Raw genomic sequence first — 17,046 nt, forward strand, 5'->3', positions numbered from 1 at the left:
GAACTGCCTGGAGTGGATGATTTTCCATATATTGAATCTTTCTAAGATGCACCCTTTGTAGTACTGCAAGTTCCACAGTGTTCGCTGCCTTTAAAATGGCTTTGGATTTTCTCATTAGTTCCTTTCTAAGTCAAATACCCATTCACACGTGCGATGGTTTCAGATGACTGTGGACTAACTGCCTTAGACACTTTGCCAGTCTTTTTTCTCTATACAGGCAGGCCTGCCTCACTCAGTAGTTGTGCTTTTTTCATCTCTCAGTCACAGCTTAGCTACATAAAATGACTCAATGCACCCAATAGAGCAGCAGAAAAGCAGTCCTCATGCTCAGTACACCCATGTCAAAAAGGTCTGTCCCCTCATTGCCTTGCTTGTTGGTGTTATGCTTAGGCATGATGTTCTTGGAGATGAAGCTGAAATACCCTACATATGCCTTTTTACTGCCTTGAGCTCTAGAGGACCACTGACTCTACACTACCTGGACCGCAGATGAGATGAATTTCAGGATATCGTTTTGTAGGTACTGAATGGATCTTCCCCTACAGCAGAAAATAAGAATGGCTACAAAAGGATTTACAAGCTGAGAGTGTGCCTCCTTAGGAAGAAGCTGGTGTGGTTTCAGGATGCAAAGTTATATAAACATGATTTAATATAATGAGTTGCATGATAACATGTTATCCTGCAACCCAGAAAGGTTAGGTCGTTCCTTGACATAGCGGTCAGATGAGATTCAAAATATACGGTCATATTCAACAGCACAGTTGTCTCAGGAGGTGGACTTAAGTTGGCTACTACTGCTGCCATGACCCTACTGAAAACCCCCTCTGGAACTGAAAATTCAAGCAGGACAACTGATGTTCATCTTAACCTACTGCTATATAGTGCTATAGGGCTGCGCACCGGAGTCTCTGCTGGAAATGTCTGGTGAAAGACTGGACTTGTCAGCGTTGATGGCAATGACCGGGAGAGCTGAAACAGTTTCAAGACAGATGAAGTGATATCCCCAGGTCCTCTGGTGACGCTGAGTCTAGTGCTGACACAGGGAACACATTTGGTGTAAAAGGTTTGCACTTTGTCCACTAAGGTGTTAGGAGAGTTATAAGAGAGGGATTGTTGAGATCTATCAAAATGAAAGAACTTGGTCTTTTATGACTTTCCTTTTCTTGGCTCATCTCCATGGCAAAGGGTAACGATACTCAGGACGGAGGCTGACAAGCCAGGATCATTGTACTTGGCAATCTCTGCGATGCAGCCACGAGGCTAGGTATATCCCAGCTGTAGCAGGGGAAATGCAGGACATTTCACTGTTTCAGAGAAGTGAATCAACCATTTTGTGGGGAGTCTAACATCATTTTGGGATCTGAGGTCAGGCTATTGGGCTTTCTAAAAAGGATATTTTCGGCCTTCTCTTCTAATCTTGAGAGAACATGTAACTGGAACATCCCTTTCACCAAGGCAATATACACTTGATATATCAATTGCTAGACTATAATCCTTATAGACCAGAACATAATTTTCAGAAAGCCTGTTGAAGTTAACCAGTAGCCTAAATAACTAGTTTTTTAGCTGGTGATGGAACAGAAACCTGAAAGCTATGCTCAATTCTGTTTTGATGAAGATAATTTGGGGCAATTAAAATGGTGTTAGTTACTTTGCATTACCTAGATATAGGAGTCCATCCTTTGCAAATACTGCAGAGGTTTTTTTTTTTTTTTTTTTTTTTTAAAAAAATCCTAATCTTGAGTAATAGAGAATATTTAGAGAATACAGCTGCTGTGAGCTGCTGCTGACAGCCGAGAAGAGCGACCGCACGGCAATGCCGTGAGAGCTGCACGGGGCCGAGCAGGCAGGGATGGCAGCAATGCTGGCTGATGGCCGGGCTGAAGCTGCTGCAGAAACCCGGTGAAGGAGAAAACTGGTTGCGTCTTGTAGCCCAGGAGAGGAGGCAAGTATCACCCGCTTGGGCAGAGTTAGCTGTTCCGCAGATTTATGATTTTACATCGCGCCATAATGCGTAATGTATGAAAAGATAAATATTTTCCATCCAGCAACATCTTGCTGTGTTTTTGTCTAACTCTATAATTTTAATTATAAAGTGAACATAACCTGTATCAAATTATGATTTCGTTAACATATTGAATGAGGACAAGAAAAATAAATACCAGATTTTATACTGTACAGGCACATGAAGGTATAGTAAAAAAATCTGGTTTCCTTGACCACATTGTCATAATATGCATATATAACTGCTTATTGAATCCAGGCTGTGTAGACAACAGAAAGAACACTGGCTCCATACCATCACAATGCATGCCCACAACAAAGGGGAGGAAAGAACAGGCTCTTTCATTGTGCCTTGCTAAGTATTACCAACAGAAGGGCTAAAAACATTACCTCTGTCTGAAGTGCATCTATATATCCATGCATAAGTTATTAACTGGGCTCCCTGAGCACAGTTGCTGAAAATATTAATATATTCAAATTATATTCTGGCTACTGCAAAAACAGTAGATCAGACAAATGTATTAAAATCTCCTCAGACAAAAGGAGTCATGTTATTTATAAAGTTCCTCCCCCTCTACCCTTAGTGGAACACAAACCTTCACTGTATATAATATATGAGAATGCAAGATGATCCTTAGATGTCAAAATGTGGCTTAAAGTTTGAATGTAATCATAAAACAGTGACTGTAATGCTTGCCATAAACAAATTGTCACTGGTATTATGTAACTTAGACTATTCACAAAGCATAAAAGAAAGGAAGAATAAAAGGTGGCTGCCAAGCACCATGGGCCAAATCCTAAGGTTGTGCCAAACTGCCCGAGCATCCTGGGAATTGCAGACGCAGCGTGGAATTCGGATTTGCACTCCCTGACGCTCGGGCTGGTTCTATTGCTTAAATTAGAGCAAAATAAAGGCTATTTCTTGAGTCTGTCAGCTTATACTGCAAGGCAGGAAAATAGCAACCAGCGGTTTCTGCAGCCGCCTCTGCTCGCCCTCTCCAGCAGACAAGAGAGTGCAATAAAAGTTCCCTTATTGCAGCAGCACCCACTTTTGTCTCGTATGCTTCTCCGATGCAAACATATGTAGCTAGATACACCAGCAATGCAGCATGAAAGAGAAGCACCAAATCTCAAATCTGGCCCACTTTCTTGAATTTTTAATACTATTTCAGAGTGTATGGTGCAGCCTCATCAGGCCAACACTCGGTTCTTCATGCAGACCCTTCAGAAAACACTGTGCGGCGGGTTAACAGCAGCAGAACATACATATCGAGGCAGAAGACCTTGTCTGTGAACAACAGCTAATCATCCATAGGTATTTCCCTTTAGTCCTGACTTCAGGAGTAATGTATATGTGATAATATACACACTCTACAGATTTAAATTGCTGCTAATGGTTGCGTTAAGGCCCTTTCTCAGGGACAACGAGCAAAGGAGGTGGTTGCCTAACTCTTTTTTTTCCCCTCTTCATTTGAAAAGTAAAATGACATTTTTTTCACAGCCTGAAGTAATTGTTTGAGCAGAGATACTGGTTTAACTCATTATGAATTATTAGTGGAAAAGTGGGTCTCAGAAGTATGTTACATCTGAAATATTTTTCGTCACTTGAACATGTGCCGTCCAGAACTGGCCCTATTCTACCAGTCACTGGGAACAAACACTTCACATTCACAGATGCTCCTAATTTGGTGTGGTTTGGAGTGTAATTTAGATCAAACGTATCCATGTAAATGAGTCAGGGTTTCTTAATTAGGTGCCTCTAAAGAAAAAACTTGGACCACATCAGTAGGTGTGGGTGTGGTGCCCACAGCACTGGAATCTTTCCTATAGATGAAGCTTAGTTTTGTTCAGGCATGCTGTAAGTTTTTCTTTCCTTTCTTTTTTTTTTTTCCTTTCCTTTTTTTTTCCTAAAAGCACAATAATAAATCTGCAGATGGCATAGACATAAAGACGCTACTTCAGAGGAGCTGTCTAAAACACTGTCTCTTTGGCAAATGCCTTAAAGTAGGTCATTCTGCTGTGATTTAGGTTTATATTTCATTGCCAGCTTTTTCTTCCCATTACAAGTAGGGTGCATTCCAGTCCACAGATTTGCTCTTCATTTTTTCAGATTGGTTTTTATTTACAAGAATTTGTAGCTCTTCATAAGAAAATGGCCAATATCCTGTCAGAAGTACTAATCATGCACTTGACCACAAAAAGAGATGTATGAAGGTGATAACCTGGAAATGTTGGAATGCGAAATGCCATTCTCTGAAAGCAAAAAAATGTATTGATTCTCCTAGCAGGGCGATTGAAATGATTGTTGCATCTTTTGCGATGTGTGAAAAATGATTTGATGTAATGTCATTTCGGAAGTCTCACAAAGCAGGGTCATCCCTTGCCCCAGTTGGCCAGGTATTTGTTTTTGTTTTTAAATATTTGTCACTGAAAAGCAAGTATTTCATAGATTATAAAAAAATAAAAATCAAATCATCAGGCTCTGTTTTCCCATCAAAGTGCCAGGGGATTTACATGTCAAACTCCCACTAGCCTTAATGAATTACCTGCATAAATTCCCTTTCAATCGATAGTAGAATAGATCCTATTGTGTTATATTAATTATTTTGCACAGAACACTGACATTTTGGCATTAAAGCTTTTTTTTTTTAAGTTTCAATGAATATCTTAAGAAACTTCAATCCTTTTATTCATTTTACAGCCTTATTGTGAGAAAAAATCCCATATCTTTAGTCAGAAAAGTGAAAAGCATTACAATTTTACCTCTTGATGACCTGGTTCTGGACATTACTGCATTAAGGCTCAATGTCCCAAAATAGTAAAAACAAAAAAGAAAAGAAAAAAGCAAAGAAAAACCCCAAGCCCTTTTGTAATGAGTTGAGCATTCTTAATTTTCCCCAGCAAAAAAACACTCGAGCTGAAAAGAGCACTAACCCGGAGCAACACTAAGAGGTTGCAAAATCACATAAATTAACTCCGCCAGCAGTATTTTTCTAAAACTTGTGCAAGTGCAAACCAGAAGCAGGGCTCTCACATGGTCCCCATTAGCGGGAGAGTCCTCGGCAGCGAGTGGACTTCCCCAGGATGTGCTGCCCAGATGCACACCCGCGTGCACGTGGACACCGAGCCTGCAAGGACCCGGCGTGCCGGGGCGGCCGGCGGAGAGTGGCAGTGGGAGCTGCTCCCTCCGTAAGCTCGGGCAAGCGCCTCACCCTCACTTTCTCCATCCGCGCAGCTAGGATAATAAAACTTACTGACCTGAAAAGGAAGTTATGAGATGTAATTAATGGCTGAAAAGCTTTTTGAGATCGTTTGATATCGAGTAATGTGGAAGGAACAATAGCAGTGCGTGGAAACAGGGACCCTATCTGCCCGCGTTTGTGTACTGCCCCGAGCACAATGGTCCGCTACAGCCACACAGTCTCCCCTATCATAAATATTTAAATTAAAACTATGTTAATTATTTTTATCGTTCTGTTATTTGCTGATACACCAGTGCAGTGCATTTTGAAGCTTGGTAGCATTGAAAAGGACCAAGCGTAATTATTCGCCTGATTGTTATGAAAATCAGGGTTTATATTTTTAAATACGGTGTGAAAATAGAAAGTACATCTAAACACAGGTGAAAAATGTGGCTTTAATTCCTCATCTTTGTTCACTTTAAAACGGTGAAGCTGTGAGGTGTCCCAGGAGGAACAGGTGAGCTTTGAAAACTCTTATTCCACGATAAAAGGGACAAGGTATGACTGCAAAAGCCTCTACAGCAGACACGCACATACACCACAGCGAGCACAGTGAGAACACATAAAGGTACTCGAGGAAGTCTGGGTTTTATTTTTGCCTTTAATTCAATAACTATTAATATTCCTGTCTGGTGCACGCTTCCTTGTGCTCTGAGAGTGTCTCCTCATTCGCCGGGGGGGAATCGAGCGGACCAAAGGGTAGGTACTTCAGTAGGGAGAAATAGGTTTAACTCTTTTTTCCCCCCCAAAACAAGCCAGAGGAAGCTATGCTAAATGGGACAAGTGTTGGCATCGGGCCAGCTTCTCTCTAAAACTTTTATATAGTTGAAATAGCGTAAAGCAAGCATGCAAGAGTATGCTTTGATATATATTTGCCCTTTTCTTCATTTAAATTTTAAAATGTTCGTCATAGAGAGAGGGGGGACACTTCCAGCAGCTGCTCCCTAAATTTGTAAGAACAGTCTAAAATTTCGTCCTTGTCACTGCCCTGCAGCTTAGGAATGAGAAAAGTTCACGAGATTCTAAGAAAGGCCTTGATTCAGGAAATCATTTGAGCATATATTCTTAATTTCTAGTGCCTTCAGCTAAGGACTTACGGGCTCATGCGCATTCCTGAATCTGGACATTTTTCCTGACGAAAACTTAACACACTTTGTTATCCCACGGATTCTCTGTTTGCTGAACAGAAATTTGTCTTTGTCTGTTTTGGGGGTTGTTTTTTCATTTAAGTAATTTTTACTTTTTTTTTTTTTTTTTTTTTTTTTTTAAATACAAGGCTTGTACAGTTCTGTTAATCTGTTCTTCTGCTGTGCAAAAAAAGGGTTCTCCTGAGCCTAGATTTAATATGTAAGCCTGCCTGAAACTGCTGATATGACACATAGTTTAGGATGTGAAAATCACATATGTTTGCTACATCTCTCCTCCACCAACTTAAAAAAAAAAAAGTTTGCAGACCTCCCTTGCTTAGTGCTACTAGATGCCATACTTTGACGGTATTTTCCGATTTTCCCTCCGCATCCCGGGTACCACTGCTGGACTTGTCATCACATTGTCATTGCTCCCCGCCGTGTGTGCTATTGTTGGGCTCTTAGTACACATGGTTCTTTTTCTTTTTTTTAATTTTTAATAGGTAGAAATAAGTCTGTTCAGTAGTTTCCAAAAGCCCATGTTCTGCAGAACGTAGGTGACACGTGTTGCTGGCTTTGAGGTGTGTTCGTGTGCGTGCGCTCGTTCTTTCGTGTGTTGAGGTTGGACGCTTTTCTATTCCTCGTGCTCTGAACACGGAGGGAAGATGGTTTTCAGAACAGCTAAAATATAAATCCTGTAACACTTACAACTTGTGTTTAAATAATATATTGGTGTTAGTGGGTCTGCCTCGGATAAACAGTTCTACTCTTGATGAGGAGCTTATTTCCAGCAATTATACAAGCAATTATTATTAAGAATGGAGAATTTTGGAGGGGGAAGGCAGTCAGTAGGGAATCCGTCGTGATCTCCCGGAAAGGGCAGAGAGCCTGGGCTGCGTCTGGGGATATTGTGCTGTGCTTGCTACAGCGCAGGAAAAACGGAGCAAACTCGCTCCTTGGATTCGAAGGTGAATCGAAAGGAATTGGCTCCTCCGCGGGCACGGCAGCCAGCGAGGCCACAGTAACCGATCCACGTGATGGAGCGAGAGGCAACCGCGGCGCTCCCCAGACAGCGGGCCCGGCGCGCCTGCCAAGGAGGCAGATGCTGCTGCTGGAAGAAGATCTTCCACAGTTGGGCAGCTGGGTCCAGCGCTCTCCACCAACGGCGAAGTCAGGCTGGCCTCTGTCTTCCCCTTCGATCATGTCGGCATAGATTTTATACGTCTGTAAATAACACACTGTGCTGCTCTTGCGAGGGAGAATAACAGGGAAGGAAAGGGCTTTTGCTCTGTAATGCATCCCTTCACCGGGATGTCTACACGGCCGGGCACAGGCGGACTCGAGCTCGGCCGCCCCGTGCTCCGGCCTGGTGGGCGCGAGGAGGCTCGGGGAGTCACAGAGCTGCGTCACGGTGGCACCGAGCACAACCTAATAAGCAGAGCAGGCTGAGATTCATTAATTTAACATTAATAAGCACAGCTTATTAATGCCATGCAGACGCGTGGCTCCTGGAGCAGAGCCGCGGCAGCCCCAGCCAGCTCGGCGCGCCGAGCAGCGGAGCGGGACTCCGCTCGCCCCGTCCGGGGAGCAGGCAGCCTCCAGCTCCTCTCCGCTACCGCGTTTTGCACTGGGGAGGAAAGAGTGTTTTGCGGTCGCTGCAGAAGCCTCTGTGCAAAAAAGCTCCAGGCTTTTGGATTGTACCGCTGGCTTACGCGGAGTCCTTAAGTCATTTAGACTTGTCGTGCCTCAGTTTCCCAATGGGCTTAGGATAACGAGCTCGAGACACTACTGCGAAAGCAGCACTGGTTATAAAATACTGTGCAATACTTAAAGAGGGAAGTGATCCTTATCCCTTACTAAAATTATCGTTCCATGAGTAAATTATTGCACAAATAATGACTTATCAAATAGAGGTAGTTGCTCTCAGTTCCCATCTGTGCACAAAGCCCATGCAAGGTTCCTGCATCGTCCGATGTCCTCTGTACGCCTGCAGAACAGGACCCGTATGGTATATCAGTTTTATGTGGTCCTTGCGTTCTGCTCGCCCTGTCTGGGAGTAAAACTCACTTGTAAATAAACAGCGGGAAGGAGTGGAGTCCTGAGGAACTGGGGCCCTGTTTTCACAAATATAAAAACATAAATATAGGGGATATATACAGCAAGTGAGTATCTCTAAACATGCTCAAGTAGAACAGGCTGTTTTCTGTAGCCATTTATTTGGGAAAGTCCCTACTCAGACTGGGCTCTTGTTTCTTTTATGTGTAAAATATATGCTTGGCTTGCTCATCTTAGGAAGAAGTATGAAAAAGCTAATAGTCGTTGTGCTCAACTATTTTCAGTATGAAAATATAAAACAATTTTCAATATAAAGCAATTTGTTATGATGTTAGACTGGAAAGAGCCATGTGATATGTCTATTCAGCTGTATATTTTGTCTCTTTTGCTCATGCATTATATCTGTAGTTGAATAAATTTCATGCAAAGATGAGTAGGGGACACAGGGTTTTCTTTTTCATCAAATAAAAATACAAAATATTTAAAAGTGCAGGTACTGCGAGCCCGAGCTTTGCTTTTAATACCCATTCCATGGGCTTCAGACACAACACCGTGACTTCTTGCAACCTCCGTGGGCTTGGTTTAGAGAATATGTATGGCACAAGTAAGATCTCAGTGCTAATCCCTGATGGTATGTCTGCTGCCAGGGCTTTCTCCCAGGCTCTTTCATCGACTGCGGGTCCAGGACCCACCAGAAGCATCCCACATATTGTTATTTGATCTGAGCCTATTTGGACTGGCCATTCAGACTGCCCCTTCTTTCCCATTTGCAAGTTCATGAGAACACGCCAGTCTTTGCAAGTTTTTGATGTTTACAGTATTTATTCTACTGCTGCTTCTGTATCAATGGGACAAAGGCTTGGAGCATAATCCCTTCCTTCCCTGAGGATGTGCTTGCATGGCGCAGGAGGCTGACTTCCTCCAGGGAGACTCAGACAATCGCTTCCATAATGCTCAGCCCCTGAAGATGGCCCAAATATCATCTCTTCCTCCTTTCCTCACTGCGCTACTGCATCACTTCGGTACACCTCTTCTTCCACCATGTTTCTGCAGTGACCCCACCACAAGCACACGTCCTTATTTAGATCATACATCTACTCTCCTCCCCCTCAATGGAGCTGGAGTCAACCCAGGTATCGTACACATATGCTTTATTAAGTATCACTATTTAATTATTTGTATTTTAGTTTTTTCCCCCAAACCCCAGTCTTGGTCCACTTTTGCCAGTTATTCTATACATACACAGCAGGAAACAAGTGCTGTCCTGAAGAGATTATGCTCTAAAGAGACAAGGCAGACAAAGGAAGTATTATCACCATTTTGTAAACAAGGAACCGAGGCACAGAGAGATTAAATGATTTACCCAAGGTCACAGAGAACATCCGGTCAAAGCCAAGAACTGAACCCAGGTCTCCTGAGTCTCAATCAAGTGATTTAACTATAAGATCAAAGACTTATTGTGTATACCTGATACCGTTCCCCAAAGACACGGTAACAAAAGTTTCTTCAGGTTAGGATCAATGCCACGTACAATGAAGTAGGTTTTGTATATGGTATTTCTGTTTGGACAGCATGTACCTGCTTCTTGCACTAAGGTTCTTCCTGGGAAATAATTTCCCTTATTTTTCTTCCATTGACAGCAATACATTATTATCCTTCTCAGGGAAGACCCTCCAAAGGAGAGAATGTATGCGCAGGGTACATCGGATGAATTCATGGGAAAATGGTTTTCTTCAAGGCCAAACTCAGTCATTTTATAGACTGTTTAAAATCCTTCTGTGCTTAATTAAATGGGGACATTCCTACAACTATATATACACTTCATTTTGCAGTTTCGTCTCGCAGTTGCACAAGATAAAGGATCTACATCTATTATATATGTATGTCAGGAGAATGCTGCAGAAATGGTCAGTATAAAGGCATCATTCATTGTAAGCTGGGAGTAGTCTTTTACTTGGAGTCATTATTATTCATTCACTGGGGTCATTATATCATTCCCGAGATGAAATACTCCTCTGTGTACAGAGCCTGCATGGGGCCCTAGATACTACTTAGTCCCTTCAATTTTAAGGGTAATTTGGCAGAAAAGTGGCTGCGCAAAATGGCACCAGTTAGCCCCAACACCAGCACAGTTAGGAGGGGAGGAACTGGTTCCTGCCCTCTGTATGCCCCTGTCTACGGTCCCTTACTGCTGCCCAGTCCTCTTGCAAGTAAAAAGCAATTAACATTGGCCTATTTTTACTATTAATGCCACGAAACAAGAGAAGAAAACCCAACGTGAACATGAGATCCAGGGTTGATTTTGTGGGCCAACATCTCCTACAGACTGAGCACAATGAGTGTAGAAACCACGGAGAGATGACAACCTCACAGTGGCATTTTGGCAGAACAAAATCGGTGTCACCTCTGCCTCTCTCGTATTTCAGCAGCATTAGGAAAGCAAAGGTGCACGCCCAGACCTCTCATCAGTGCTTCCTAGATGTTCTGTATTGGCACAAACTTCACTGTGTGGTATGGGAGCTTCTGATGTATTTTCCCAGCTAAGTTGCAGAAAGTCAGACACATGCACTGGAACATGCTGTATTTGTTCCACTCAAGGTACCTGCTCCTCAGTAATACCGGCGGGTCTAACTGCGCACAAAGAAACTTCCTGTTCTCTTTTCTAATAGAGGGAAAATTAATGCTTTTGCTTAGACACGCTGATTCCTGAGCAGAAATAGGATGTACACAGATACCATAAATCATATTTAGTTTTGCCAAAGAACATAATTACCTTTGGTATTTTGGATTACATTTCCAATAGGATTTGGACACCACACTTGGACTCCTCTGAAAATTACCAATCCTTTACTACTACAGTTTTACTTACTTCTTTAGATGTTCAAAGAGGATTTTCATTGTCTCGTAGTTTGGTCTAGGGAGCTTTTTTACGAGTCTCTTTATGGATTTAATGCGAATGGCGTTGTCCGGGATTTCTAAGGAAAAACATACAGAAAAAATACATTTGAGTGCCAGATTAGGATATTACTTTGCCCAGTGCTATATCAGCTATCTTAGCAAGAAAAGTCATCATTAATATATGGTTAAAAACAGAATGTGTTGTACCTTCTGTCATCTTTATAGAGTGCAAGAGTAATTTACACAGATTAAAAAGAAAACTCTCTAAATCTTAAGGAGGTATTTTCTGGTCCACAGCGTTATATTTTTAAGCCTCTCATTTATTTTATTAGATCATTAGACCATTATCCTAAGCTAAAATACCTCCAAGTGGTAAGGAACTGACATCTTAAGTGGAATATCACTTTGGAATTACATTCATTCAACGATCCAGTTTCTGTGGCGGACACTTTTCCCATGTGGTCCTTATTGTTCTTTATTTCCCATCGTATTTAAAGTAGCCATATTTGTGACTCTCCATCCCTAACATTTCACCCCACAATGGTGGGAAATATAAAATGATTTGGTAGTCTTTTTATTCATGCTTTCTAATGATCAGTCCTTTTGTGAAAATACTCCACCGCAGCATTTTCTAATACCAGGTGTACCTGTAGCACCTCACAACTGTAATTTTTGTAGGGAACAATTAGTATTTCAAACTCGCAATTAGTAAAAAATAATGTTGGACCCCAGCCTCTAATCTTTCTTTTGAGGTGATAAGAACATTGCTATTCCTTTTGTTAAGATAAACCTTCCTGTTTTAGCATGATTCATTGTTTTGGGGAAAAGGTTTGACGCTGATATTTGCATCGATTTGTAAAAGATGTTGCAACTGAATTAAAGTCTTGTACAACTGTGCTTTCGTTTAGGAACAGATTAGATAAGGTGCCAGTAGGTCTGACGTAGGGAAAACATCTTGCTTGTTACATGCCCTAGATAACCTGAGAATTCTTTTCTGATCTTATCATCTATGATTTAATTATCACCTATCATTCTTCAGATATCTTCTTTTTTAATATTCATATTGCCCTCACACCCAAAGATCTCCATCAGGATTGAATCCCAGTTGCAGTAGGTGCTGCATAAATAGGCATGATGATTAGTGTCTTGATTCAAAATTTTACAAAAAAAATATATTCTCAAACAAAAATTTCTGGCAGCTGAAATGAATTTAAAATTAAAATTATTAATAGGATGGTATTCTTTTCCCAGAATGTATTCATAACTCCTGTTGAGGTTAATACTTCATACGTGCAGACATATATGTGTATATTATCTATAATATTGCTAATATTTTATATATCAAGGACAAAAGTTCAAAGTAGCCGATGAATAGGCATTATTTTCCAGTAAAAAGAATTCTTTCATATGGGTTTATGCTATAGAAAGTCAGGCAGTTGGCAATAGTAGTAATGAACTTACTTACACACAAATGAAGAATAACATTTCTAAAGATTTTTCTCTGTTTTGACCTATACAGACCCTTAACTTCTGTACAGCACAAAAAACCCCAAGTCATGAAGCCCAGGCATCCCTTGATTTTTCTGCCACATGCCAATAGTATTGGTTATTTTTGTCCATAGGAGAGAGAATCAGTGCAGAGGAAATAGGATTGAAGCTATAAATCAAAATGATCTGAAGTTTGCAGAAGTGAGTGGATTTATGGTAGGAAGAGGGTAGAGCTTCTGCAGGCTTTTGGCTTGAGCTACATGGATGTGATCTTACCAGAAAAGTCATATTTAGGTTGATCAGGGCTGCCTGGCAGCTGCTTACTGCAACTTTCCAAATGAAGCCACTCAACTAATTTTATAATTCACTTTTCTCCAGAGGGTTCAGTGGACTTCAGTGGGACCAAACCGCTTAAGCTGCCTTAAGAAAAGCTCAGTAGAAGGCAACACTCGCTGCTGGTGCAGTGCAGGATATTTGCAAGGAAATGTGGTGCAGTAAAAGTTTAGTGTGGTCTTTTGAAGGACGTTTCTCTGCTGATTAACCCAGATACCAGCTTGGCAACCATCTCCCCTACACAGGCAACTGCCTTACTGAGACTGGGGTTCCTCCTAACACACATTTAGAAAACAAACAAAGCAGCACAATGTTAATTTACAAAGAAATTATTTATTGAGAAAATGGCAAGGATATAAAGCTTTGTTTTAGGGCTCACACTACCAAAGCGATGGGTGCTGATATGCAGGAGAAAGGAAACCTAGCGAGACGCTAAAGCACAAAATCCTGGAAACTGTGCATAAAATTATTGCGTGAATCAGCCTATTTGTTAATTGTTAGTCTATTGTAAAAGAAGAAAAAACAGGCAACATGTGGTAACTTTAGTCAGCATTTCTGAACTGGGAATGATAAACACCTCTGCCTAGCTCTGGCATTTATCAGTACTGAGATATTATTACCACATAGAGTCACAGCATGGTTACTGTTATCATCAAAAAAAAAAGAGCCAGCTAATCTTAATGGTTTGTAAAGCCGTTACCTGCACTGGTCTGACATTTATCATGATCATTTTACCACATGAGTCCTACATTGCAAAGGTATTTTATCTGGAAGGGACATCACTATGAATTATTATTTGCAGCTAGGTAGAAAATTGTATGTTGTAGATACCTTTTCTCATTATAAATCACAGTCACATTTCACCATTTCCCACACAAAGCTGCTGAGCCCAGGCTTTTTGCCATAACACTTACTCTCGCTCCCTTTTATAGTTCCATGAAAATATTGGGCACTCTTTCATTAAAATGGTTGATATTGGTTTTTTTAAATGCTGTAGACGCTTGATTTTTTTCTAGTATAAAAGAATCCGTTTTTTCCACTTGAGAAACTGAAGAGGATAAACTGTTCATTTTTTTTTTTTTAAAGCTTACTCTTGCTTCAGTTTTAGTGGCTAGGCTTGTCTTTACTCTTGACCTTGTTGATGGAATATTTAACAGATCAGATGCAAGATCTTATGTTTCCATTGCAATACCTATGTATTTGCTTCTCTGCTGTAAAGCCTTGAATTCCGCTGTCGTAGAAATTTTCTCCCTTGGATTCCTAAATTGGAAGATTTTTTTCATGTGTGTTAAATTCTCCAGTTAGGTCTACAAAATGAAACAGACCAATTTTGATAAATTGAAATAGTAGAGATTACACTTTTTTAGTCATGAAAATTGGAGAAAATCTAGGGAAAGGATTCACATTTGGGAAAGTCGGACTGTCTTTTCCCAGCACGGATTTCAGAAGGAATAAAGTCATCATAATCACATATATCGAATAAAGAGTGAGAGGATGTTTAATCCTTTTTTTTGTGTTCTGGGCAAAATATGGAAGATGTAGGTGATAATTTCAGCAGACGAAGATACTCCGCAGCGAATCGCAGATGGTATTCTATGTAATATTTTCAGAGAATATATTTAGAATTTGGGTTACTGTCTTTAAAAATAGGGCTGGCTCCCTTTAACAGAGCAAAACCGTGGAGATGCTCTCTTGTTTATATTTAAATGAAGAATGCATTGAAAAAAACCCACTTACTATTACATAAGCTCTTTTGTAAATGAGCTCGAATAAACATTTGAGCATAGGGAAAAAACCATGATGTGTCTGTAACATTAACAGTGGCTGGGTAAAAATGAATGAAGAAAGTAACCTTTAGCACTGGTGTCCATAAAGAATACTTAAGCAAATCCCGCTGAATCTTTCTTTTAATCATTAATTTTAAATGGACGTAGATGTTTACAACAAGCCACTTTGTTTCAGGACAGGAAGTCCAAGGTTTATCTCCAATAACTCACGTTTGCTGGGAAGGGATGCATGTCTCTAACCTGACATGCATTCATTATTTTGTAAGGTAGTGGAGTCTGACCCATGACCCCCCTCAGACCTGCTGCATTATTCATGTCTGCCTTACTTTGTATAGTTTTACTATAGTACCCATTTCCCTTTACCAGGCATTTCAGTTGCTTGTGCATGTTTAATGTTAAACGGCATTTATGGCTCACATTAATGCCTAATTTTATCACGAGCCATGGTTTCTTTTTATGCTCTTGAGCCTCAGAGCTGAATTGCTGAAAAAACACTGATTTATGATCCTGCATAAAATATCAGCCTATTGATCTGTCACCTAATCTGTGTTCTTTTTTAAAGCACACTTTTCTCTGATTTTCTTCCACAGCTCTTCTCACCTTATTTTGTTTTTTTGGATAAGATTTCTGCTGTGGTTAAAACGTCACACACTGTTGCTACAGCAAAATCTGCCTGCCAAGAGTTTTTTTCCAACAATTCACGACCGATTCAGCTGCTGAGAGAAAGACAGGTCTTGTTTGGGGCTTTTTTGGTTTGTTTATTTCTTTTTTTTAATCGGAACTGAGTGGGTTAGGTGGATTTTTGAGTGCTAATGAAATTGTGAGACTTATGGCGCTGGCTACAGCCAGCCGTAGTGTGGGCAGACGCTCTGTGAGCTTCCCCACTGTGCTGCTGTGCAAGCATCCCCGCTGTTATGTTTGCTATAGTTTTAATGTCTGTGAAAAATTCCTGATGCAACTAAATTATGTTCTGCCCTCTTGTTTGTATAAATAAACACCCAACTTAGCCAATTCATCTTGCTCTTGCCCATTTCAGAAGCTCGCCCTGTCACACGATGCTTAACCCCGGTCCTCGATAGCTTTGGTGTTATCAGGGAATGAAAACTTGCTTAAAACAGAATGCACTTTTGGCTTGATGTTTTTTCAGCGATGTCGACTGCCCAAAACTCTCTTTTTGTTTGGTAGGTCTTCATATTCTGGAAATCATGCTGCTTAAAATGCACACACACACACACAAACACATATTTTAAAAAATTCTTTGTGCCACTTTTAATGTCAGGATATTTTAATGTTACTATATGCAGCATAAAGGTCCCAATTTTAATCACTTGCATTACACTATGGCAATCTTTTTGTGAAGATGCATTGTGAAATACTTTCTTGTTTTCAAAAAAAAATCTATAAGAAGTGTTCAAACTAACTAATGTTTGCTATAAGGAAAATAACCAATTTGTGATCGGAATTGATTTTACTTTTTATTCGTGCCTCAGAAATAGATGTTGCAAAAGAAAATGGGAATTACATGAAACCTCTCTGTATGGGCAATTGATAAATTCACCCTATGCGATATAAAGTGGAGTTTTCAATGAATATTCATACAACTTTTGCAATCCATTAGCAAGACCTCAGACAACGAGTTTGCAACTCGGTCCCATTTCACAAAAATATACGTAGAATTAATGGGGAAAAAGCAGCACTTCCAAAAGTTAAACTTTAATGCCTCGAACTCCAGGTGCCAGAGTTTGAGGGAAATAACCAATAATAGTCATTTTTTACATATTTGATGGGCCTGATTATGCAATGTGCAACTCTAAATGGCTTATAGCACATTGTAGCATGGTTCCATCCCATTGGCTGCAGTAGGGTGCAGGCAGATGGATGACAGTGACAAGGAGAGAAGTGCTTTTGCTTAGCCGTGCGTTAAGATGCCATCCAGAAGCTCTGTGCACTGCAGACACTTCATTAGGATGCCAGGATAATGGTAAACTACCACTCAGAGTGACACCCCATTTCCTGCTTACTGAGCTCTCCAACCTCGGCAGATGTCAACAATCTCACAGTGCTACAGAGCAGACCTAACTTTCCAGGCACTTTGACTCCAATTTTTTTCCC

The 17,046-nt window shown here is 40.7% G+C and overlaps 1 protein-coding gene across 3 annotated transcripts in view; it reads right to left on the bottom strand.

Annotated features, from left to right (window-relative positions):
- ARHGAP15 (Rho GTPase activating protein 15) overlaps positions 1-17,046 on the bottom strand; it is a 336,654-nt gene that overhangs the window by 12,888 nt on the left and 306,720 nt on the right. For all 3 annotated transcript variants that reach the window (XM_026123475.2, XM_026123474.2, XM_026123476.2), the window contains exon 14: positions 11,298-11,403. In XM_026123475.2, coding sequence (XP_025979260.1) covers positions 11,298-11,403 — 106 coding nt within the window. The remainder of the gene's footprint in view (positions 1-11,297; positions 11,404-17,046) is intronic.

Source organism: Dromaius novaehollandiae, chromosome 7, assembly GCF_036370855.1.
Source record: "Dromaius novaehollandiae isolate bDroNov1 chromosome 7, bDroNov1.hap1, whole genome shotgun sequence".
NCBI lineage: Eukaryota > Metazoa > Chordata > Aves > Casuariiformes > Dromaiidae > Dromaius > Dromaius novaehollandiae.